Source organism: Palaemon carinicauda, chromosome 35, assembly GCF_036898095.1.
Source record: "Palaemon carinicauda isolate YSFRI2023 chromosome 35, ASM3689809v2, whole genome shotgun sequence".
In the NCBI taxonomy this organism is placed as follows: domain Eukaryota; kingdom Metazoa; phylum Arthropoda; class Malacostraca; order Decapoda; family Palaemonidae; genus Palaemon; species Palaemon carinicauda.
Window position 1 is genome coordinate 56,487,000 of NC_090759.1, and position 10,000 is coordinate 56,496,999.

A 10,000-nucleotide genomic window follows, 5' to 3' on the forward strand; every position below is an offset into this window, starting at 1 on the left:
ATGCAGTCTGTCAATTATAATGTTGAAATTTGTTAAGTAAATCAAGAAAATAATGTTTGGAAATTTTGTCGAAAACGTTCAGTTAGGAATATTTAATGTTAAAAACATTAAAGGTAAACATTCACAAGTTGGGGTAATGTTCAACAGTAAAAATTAAATCAGACAAAAGATTTTGATTAACATTATCAATTGAATAAAGCAAAAATGTTGAAAAAAATTTAAGCAAGCAGAAAATTTTGGCATCTTACATCAAGTAAAAACTGCTGAAAAAAACTTACAATTTAAGTGATAATGATAACAGACAATTTGAATCCTGCGAAAAAAAATTAACAACCTTAATAAATTAGATTGAGCGGAAAAAAAATTATAGTCATAAATTATATCGAACGAAAGTTTTTGACAAACATAATAAATCAAACAAGTGCAAATGTCAAACAAATTAAATCAAATAAAAAATTTTCACAACCTTTCATAAATAAAATAAAATCGAGAATGTTAACAAACCTTCCAAATGAAATCAGAAATCTCCCAAAATGTCTGCACTTTAATTCCAGATGCGAACCTAGAAAGCGGCCATTTTCCAGGCATTCATTGATTGACATTATTCTGCGAACCAATAACATCTTTTCTTCTTCTTCTTCTTCTTCTTCTTCTTCTTTCAGCCCATGGCTCTGCTCTTGTTCTTTTTTTGTCTTTTTCTTTTGGCCCATGCTTCTTCATTTTTATTCTCTCTTTTTTTCTGACCATGGCTCTTCTTTGTTTTGTTTTTTTTTTCTTTTTCTTTTGTCCTATGGCTCTTCTATGTTTTTTTTCTTTTTTTTTTTGGCCCATGGGTCTTCTATGTTTTTTTTTCTTTTTGACCATGGCTGTTCTGTTTTTTCTTTTCTTTTGACCATGGCTCTTCTATGTTTTTCTTCTTCTTTTGACCATGGCTCTTCAATGTTTTTCCTTCTTTTTTCTTTTGACCATGTCTCTTCTATGTTTTTCTTCTTCTTTTGTCCCATGGCTCTTCTATGTTTTTTCTTTTTCTTTTGACCATGTCTCTTCAATGTTTTTTTTTCTTTTTCTTTTGACCATGTCTCTTCTATGTTTTTTCTTTTTCTTTTGACCACGGCTCTTCTGTTTATTTTATTTTCTTTTGTCCATGGCTCTACTATATTTTTTCTTTTTTTTTTCTTTTTCTTTTGCCCCCTGGCTCTTCTATGTTTTTTCTTCTTTTCCCTTTTTTTCTTTTGGCCCGTGGCTCCACCCAGCGAAGCGATCGCTTTTTTTTTGTTCCTCATTCCATCACGCAGCAAAATCGGTTCGATCGGACGCGTAGATGGATTCCCAGATGCGAGAGTTGAATGGCATTTTTTCCACGAATGGCAAGATGCGATCGATCTTCTTGGAAATGAGGGAAACGATTCTGCGGTAAACTGCGCATTCCGCCATATCATTATTATTACTAGCCAAGCTGCAACCCTAGTTGGAAAAGCAAGATTCTATTGCTTGAGGGTACACTCGGGCACGTTGTTCTGTCTTGTTTCTCTTCCTCTTGTTTTGTTAAAGTTTTTATAGTTTATATAGGGGAAAATTTATTTTAATGTTGTTACTCTTCTTAAATTTTTATTTTTCCTTGTTTCCTTTCCTCAATGGGCTATTTCCCCTGTTGGAGACCCTGGGCTTATAGCATCTTGCTTTTCCAACCAGGGTTCTAGCTTAGCAAGTAATAATAATAATGATAATAATATAAGCCCAAGGGCTCCAACAGGGAAAAATAGCCCAGCGAAGAAAGGAAATAAGGACATAAATAATCGATGTAAGAAGTAATGAAAAAGTAAAAATACATTTTAAAAACATTAACAACTTTAAAACAGATATTTGATTTATAAACAATAAAAGGACTTATGTAAGCCTGTTCAACATATAAATATTTGCTGCGAGTTTGAACTTTTGAAGTTCTACTGAATCAACTGCCCGATTAGGAAGATCATTCCATAACTTAGTCACAGTTGGAATAAAACTTCTAGATTACTGTGCAGTATTGAGCCTCGTGAAGGAGAAGGCCTGACTATTAGAATTAACTACATACCTATTAGCGATATCTTAAATCTATTTATATGGCCTGTTTTTAGTATGATTCATTGTTAATTTATTCTCATCATTTATTTATTTCCTTTCCTCACCCGGCTATTTTTCCCTATTGGAGCCCTTGGGCTTACAGCATCTTGCATTTCTAACTAGGGTTGTAGCTTGGCTAATAATAATAATAATAATAATAATAATAATAATAATAATAATAATAATAATAATAATAATAATCGTTGAGGAGGTTACAATCTAACTGATATTATTAAACTTGTGTAAATGATTTTACAGACATTGGGGATTTAGCAATGAAAAGTGTCAAGTGTATATTTATATTTATACTGATTTAAATTATTTCTGAATCGTAATTTGATAAAGAAAACTGCCATAGAATAATTTTCCTAAGCCGGTGCACCACTTGACATATAAAATGAATTTATTTAAATTACTTCTGAATCCGAATTTGATAAGGAAAACTTCCTTAGATTTTTTCCTAGACCAGTGGACCAATTTAAATCATAATTTGATAGGGAAAACTGCCATATGAAACTATTCCTAAATCGGAGCACCAACTAAAATTTAAACTGATTTAAATGATTTCTGAATTATGATTTGATAGGGAAAACTTCTATAAGAAAAACCCTAAACCGGTGCACCAATTAAAATTTAAACTGATTTAAATTATTTTTAAACCAAAATTTGATAAGGACAACTGCCAAAGAATAAAATTTTTCTTCAACCAGTGCATCAATTAAAATTTAAACTGATTTAAATGATTTCTGAATTATAATTTGATAGGGAAAACTTCCATAAAAAATCCTAAACTGATTTAAATTATTTATAAAGCATGATTTGATAAGGAAAACTGCCATGAATAAAATATCTTCTTCAACCGGTGCACCAATTGAAATGTAAACTGATTTAAATGATTTCTGAATTATAATTCGGCAAGGAAAACTTTACAAAAAAACCCTAAACCGGTGCACCAATTAAAATTTAAACTGATTTAAATTATTTTTAAATCATAATTTGATAAGGACGAGTGTCATAACATAAAACTTTTCTCCAACCGGTGCACCAATTGAAATTTAAACTGATTTAAATGATTTCTGAATTATAATTTGGCAAGGAAAACTGCTATAGCATTTTTTCCCCAAACCGGTGCACCAAATAAAATGTAAACTGATTTAAGTGATTCCTGAATTGTAATTTGGCATGGAAAACTTCCATAGCATTTTTTCCCCAAACCGGTGCACCAAATAAAATGTAAACTGATTTAAGTGATTCCTGAATTGTAATTTGGCATGGAAAACTTCCATAGCATTTTTTCCCCAAACCGGTGCACCAAATAAAATGTAAACTGATTTAAGTGATTCCTGAATTGTAATTTGGCATGGAAAACTTCCATAGCATTTTTTCCCCAAACCGGTGCACCAAATAAAATGTAAACTGATTTAAGTGATTCCTGAATTGTAATTTGGCATGGAAAACTTCCATAGCATTTTTTCCCCAAACCGGTGCACCAAATAAAATGTAAACTGATTTAAGTGATTCCTGAATTGTAATTTGGCATGGAAAACTTCCATAGCATTTTTTCCCCAAACCGGTGCACCAAATAAAATGTAAACTGATTTAAGTGATTCCTGAATTGTAATTTGGCATGGAAAACTTCCATAGCATTTTTTCCCCAAACCGGTGCACCAAATAAAATGTAAACTGATTTAAGTGATTCCTGAATTGTAATTTGGCATGGAAAACTTCCATAGCATTTTTTCCCCAAACCGGTGCACCAATTTCGCGCCAGGAAAGACCTCGGCGAAGCCGAAGCCCTCATGGCTTGCTGCGCAACAGCAGCTGCCGGATGACACCGCGTTGCCACTGGTAACGCTAACCTTTCGCAACCGGATGGCATGGCGTCACTGAAAAGGATTATAACCTTTTTTTTTTTTTTTCCTTTCCTCTCCACCACCCTCCTTCGATCCCCAGCCTCAACCCGAAAAGGTGGCTGACAACAACAGCTCGCCAAATCCTCCTTCAACATGGCAATCGCTTAATTTTCTAGAAGAAATTGGTATCGCTTGATGAAATAAGGAAGGGCCGCTTTTCAGAAGAAAATAGGTTTAGAGATAGGAACAAAGCATACTGACTTATTATAATTGCAAATTTCATGTATCAATACAGTCAATACTGTATTTTTAATAATAATAACAATAACATATTAATTTCTTTTCGTCTTCCAAAAAAAAAGATGGCTGACAAAAGCCCGCCAAATCCTTCTGAACGACGACCGCTTCATATGCATCAACACAATATCCCTCCACAACGAAATAGGCAAAAAGAAATGGACTAATGACGGCATCAGCAGAAGCAACTTTGACAACAGCTCAGCAGAGACGAGGAATAGCTACAGGGGACAGAAATTCATGCCTGGATGGGCGGTATCACGAAGAATACTGGAGGCCATGTTACGGTTCTGGCCCTTGGCGGTAGGTACACGCGATCTTCATTACAGAGCACAAGATGTGAACGACATACTCGGATAGTAAAATAGATGCCTAAGATGTATCATTTCCGTATTTCATGAAGGGATTGTTTGTGATACATAAGGAAATGTTATTAGCATACTTTTTTTTTTTTAATTCCTATTGAGCTGTTGGTCATTTTTTCCATAAGCAGATCATGCAATTATTTAACATTGATATATATATATATATATATATATATATATATATATATATATATGTGTGTATATATATATGTATATATATATATATATATATATATATATATATATATATATATATATATATATATATATATATATATATATATATTGATAATTATTGCTTCAATACCTTTCAAAGATTAGTTTATGCCCATTTTTGCCCTTCATGAAATAATTACCATAAAATATCTGAATTTTATACTTCATGAATTATATCATGAATATTCATATACTTTCATATCTTCAAATTTACATCTTCCAGAATAAGTCGCACTATTCTTCCATACGTCAAGTATTCATTTATACTGTAATTAAGATATATCCATACTTCATGCGATAGTAATATAAGAATATTAAGAATCGTGCCCTTGAAATCAAGCTGGATATTCCCATTCTTCATATTCCTTAATTTTGGGTAAGCTTTGTCACAATTAAACAAGGAATGGCCTCCCGGACCCAGTGCTGGGTCATAAATTCTATGAATCAACGATTATGTAAAGTAAAAGCTATGGAGAGACGATAGCCAGTCAGAATATATATATATATATATATATATATATATATATATATATATATATATATATATATATATATATATATATATACTCTACAGCTATTAATACCATTCTCATAGTTTTGCTTTTACTACTGCCGTGATAATAATAATAATAATAATAATAATAATAATAATAATAATAATAATAATTCATTTCGATAAAAATCTACTCAAGATTTTGTAGTTATTTGAGCCATTATGCTTCAGAAAGGCATTATCAACGTCTCCTTATCATTGATTGATTGTAGGTTATTTGGTATCATCATACTTGAGGTAATTATTAGGTCCTAATAGCAATTTCACACTTATTACAGATGTTACGCATCACTGTGTCTAATTATTGAACTGATAATGGCGTTAAAATGCTCCATTGGTCGTTGACTGATTCAATGTGATTTATTTTTGTAGAAGTCATCATATAGATGAAGAATTCAATGTTTTAGGCTCTAGTGGTTAACATGGATGATTTTTTTTTTTTTTGGGGGGGCGGGGTTAGATTGTTAGAAATTTGGGTATAAAAACACTAGGCCTGTTGAAGAATGGGACAGACAATCTAAATCTATGATCTGGCGTCACAGATAACAGGAAATAAAAATGAAATGGGGGAGGGGACTTATTAAAGGTTCATTTTATACCTATTTCATTGTAAAAATGTAAAAAAATATTTATTTTTCTGTTATAACATCCCCTCCACGTGTCTGCAATTCTCTGACTAACATGGTCATAAAATCAGCCTTTTCACCTCTGTGTTATTCTGAGATAGAACCGTTCTCAGCACAAAACAAAAGAAATATTAAACTTTTGTCTTTATAAACATAATATCAGCCTTTTTTCACCTCTGAGATGGGTCAGTTGTTAATGCATAACAATAGAGCCCTCTCTCTGGTGACGGTTCATTTTCCCTTTGCCTACACACACACACTAAATAGTCTGACCTATTTACATATTCTCTTCTGTCCTTATACACCTGACAACACAGAATACCAAACAATTCTTCACTCAAGGGGTTACTGCACTGTAATTGTTCAGTAGCCACTTTCCTATTGATAAGGACAGAAGAGACTCTTTAGCTATGGTAAGCAGCTATTCTAGGAGAAGGACACCCCAAAATCAAACCATTATTATTGTTATTACTAGCCAAGCTACAACCCTAGTTGGAAAAGCAAGATGCTATAAGCCCAAGTGCTCCAATAGGGAAAAATAGCCCAGTGAGGAAAGGAAATAAGGAAATAAATAAATGATGAGAATAGATTAACAATAAATCATTCTAAAAACAGTAACAACGTCAAAACAGATATGTCCTATATAAACTATTAACAACGTCAAAAACAGATTCGTCATATATAAACCATAAAAAGACTCATGTCAGCCTGGTCATCATAAAAACATTTGCTCCAACTTTGAACTTTTGAAGTTCTACTGATTCAACTACCCGGTTTGGAAGACCATTCCACAACTTGGTAACAGCTGGAATAAAACTTCTAGAATACTGTATAGTATTGAGCCTCATGATGGAGAAGGTCTGGCTATTAGAATGAACTGCCCGCCTAGTATTACGAACAGGATAGAATTGTCCAGGGAGATCTGAATGTAAAGGATGGTTCTTTAATCTTGGGTAGTCCCATAGCCTCTGTACCATGGTCTTCCACTGTCTTGGGTTAGAGGACTCTTGCTTGTGGGTACACTATCTTATTTTTCTTACTCTTGTTTTGTTAAAGTTTTTATAGTTTATATATGAGATATTTATTTTAATGTTACTCTTCTTAAAATATTTCATTTTCCTTATTTCCTTTCCTCTCTGGGCTATTGCCCTGTTGGAACCCCTGTGCATAATTTTAGCATCCTGTTTTTCCAACTAGGATTGTAGCTTAGCAAGTAATAATAATAATAATAATAATAATAATAATAATAATAATAATAATAATAACTGTTATTTAGCAATTAGTCAGTATCTTACGATGCCTTTAAATGGAGATGAGCTAACAGCTAAACAACTACAGCGTGTCATCGCTATATTCTTGCTCTAACTGCTGAATAACGGTTGAGACCCCTTGCACAAAAAACTTCCACAAAATAACCTAATTATCAGGTTGTCGAATACCCTTGTGCAAATGCTCGATTCATCTTTATCTTTCAAGTACTCTCGCACATTTTAGATATTAAGAGGTTTCCTTAAACCCATCATTGAAGTGTTAATATCCCTTTCCATCGCATTTACACATCCTCACATACCTCTTCTTTTATTTCTTCTCTTTCCACACTTCACTTCTATATAGAAGCGTTGGTTCAACACTCCGTTCACATACTCTCGCCCTAGCTTTCATAGATACTCAAAATCTCTTGCAAATATTCTGCACATACCCTGTTGCCTTTATTACATAACTGTTTTTTTTTTTTTTTTTGTGACTCACCTCCTCTATCACTCAAACATCCTCCATTAAATTTACTCTCAACTGAAATAACGAACCAAGGAATTAATTTTGTTTTTCTCCATATTAACATTAAATTCGCATTGTTCTATTTTCCTAGTTTCAATTTGCCCTCATTACCTTTTATTAACATTTGATAAAAACTTAACGGTCACTGCCACTTGCTTCCAATTAACTGATGTGTTAACTCATGTACAGTAATATAGATAGATAGATAGATAGATAGATAGATAGATAGATGGATGGATAAATAGATGGATATTATTATTATTATTATTATTTGCTAAGCTACAACCCTAGCTGGAAAAGCAAAATGCTATAAGCCCAGGGGCCCCAACAGGGGAAATAGCCCAGTAAGGAAAGGAAAGAAGGAAAAATAAAATATTTTAAGAAGAGTAACATTAAAATAAATATTTCCTATATAAACTATGAAAATTTTAACAAAACAAGAGGAAGAGAAATTAAATATAATAGTGTGCCTGATTGTACCCTCAAGCAAGAGAACTCTAACCCAAGACAGTGGAAGACCATGGTACAGAGGCTATGGCACTACCCAAGACTAGAGAACAATGGTTTGATTTTGGAGTGTCCTTCTCCTAGAAGAGCTGCTTACCATAGCTAAAGAGTCTCTTCTACCCTTACTAAGAGGAAAGTAGCCACAGAACAAATACAGTGCAGTAGTTAACCCCTTGAGCGAAGAAAAATTGTTTAGTAACCTCAGTGTTGTCAGGTGTGTGAGGACAGAGGAGAATCTGTTAAGAATAGGCCAGACTATTCGGCGTATGTGTAGGCAAAGAGAAAGAACCGTAACCAAAGAGAAGGATCCAACGTAGTACTGTCTGGCCAGTCAAAGGACCCCATAACTCTCTGGCGGTAGTATTTCAACGGGCGGCTGGTGCCTTGATTTAAATGGTTAAGTTAATACTTGCTCGAATAAATAAAGTAAGAATGTACCCATGGCCTCTCTCTCTCTCTCTCTCTCTCTCTCTCTCTCTCTCTCTCTCTCTCGCTCTCTCTCTCTTAGGTAAATCAGTTAAGTGCTTAAATGTTGAAACAGATATAACCTAGTCTATTGGTTGTGAATTATATAACCGGTAGTTATTCAACTGGGGTGGGCTGCAGCTAGGATGTAAGGCTGGCAACCTCATCTGAAATACACACACACATACACACACCAACACACGCACACACACACACACACCCATATATATATATATATATATATATATATATATATATATATATATATATATATACTGTATATGTGTGTGTGTATATATATATATATATATATATATATATATATATAATTATATATATATATATATATATATATATATATATATATATATAAATGTATATATACTGTATATTATATGTATGTATATTTATACAAGAATACACATATGTATATGTATATTACAGTACACACACACATATATATATGTATATATATATATATATGTATTTATATGCATATGTGTATGTATATATATATATATATATATATATATATATATATATATATATACGGTATATATACGGTATATATAACTAAATTAATATATATATATATATATATATATATATTGTACTGTATATATATACATATATATATATATATATGTATATATATATATATATATATATATATATGTGTGTGTGTGTGTGTGTGTGTTGACAAATAAAGAAATTTCCTTCTTTTAATTAAACATAGGTTTAATACCAACCTATTATAAGAACATTCCACTTTAGAAACTTCCTATCGCAAATAACTAAAGTCAGTAATGCATATTTCATGTCCCTCCTTCTGCCTTAAATTCAACTACCTCTCCCACCCTCCCCCCCCCCCCCCCTCCCTCTCCCTCAACCTCTCCCAACACCATCCTACTTTCATCCTCATGCGAAGTTGCACAAAATGGCAGAAGAACCTGAGTCCAGTTGCAAGATTTGTTTCGAAATTGAAAATCTTTGCAATCGAAGCAACGACAGAGCCTCTCCTTTATTACCTATAAAAAAAAACAACAAATGCTCCGGCGGTGTTGCTGCAGCCTTGGAGGCTTTGCAGGGCGTTGCCCTTGGAACTGAGGTTTGGGAGCGCAATGATTCGACACTTTCGGATTGTGGCCATTTTAAACGAAAGGAGCAAAACGATAATGTGCAACATCTGCAAACGGTCATGAGCGCATGGCTAGGGAGAGAGAGAGAGAGAGAGAGAGA

General features: G+C 33.0%; 1 protein-coding gene across 1 annotated transcript in view; it reads left to right on the forward strand.

Annotated features, from left to right (window-relative positions):
* The window catches only part of LOC137627576 (protein O-linked-mannose beta-1,2-N-acetylglucosaminyltransferase 1-like), a 53,633-nt gene that overhangs the window by 34,975 nt on the left and 8,658 nt on the right, over positions 1 to 10,000 (forward strand). Inside the window, exon 10 of the mRNA XM_068358662.1 lies at positions 4,319 to 4,556. Coding sequence (XP_068214763.1) covers positions 4,319 to 4,556 — 238 coding nt within the window. The remainder of the gene's footprint in view (positions 1 to 4,318; positions 4,557 to 10,000) is intronic.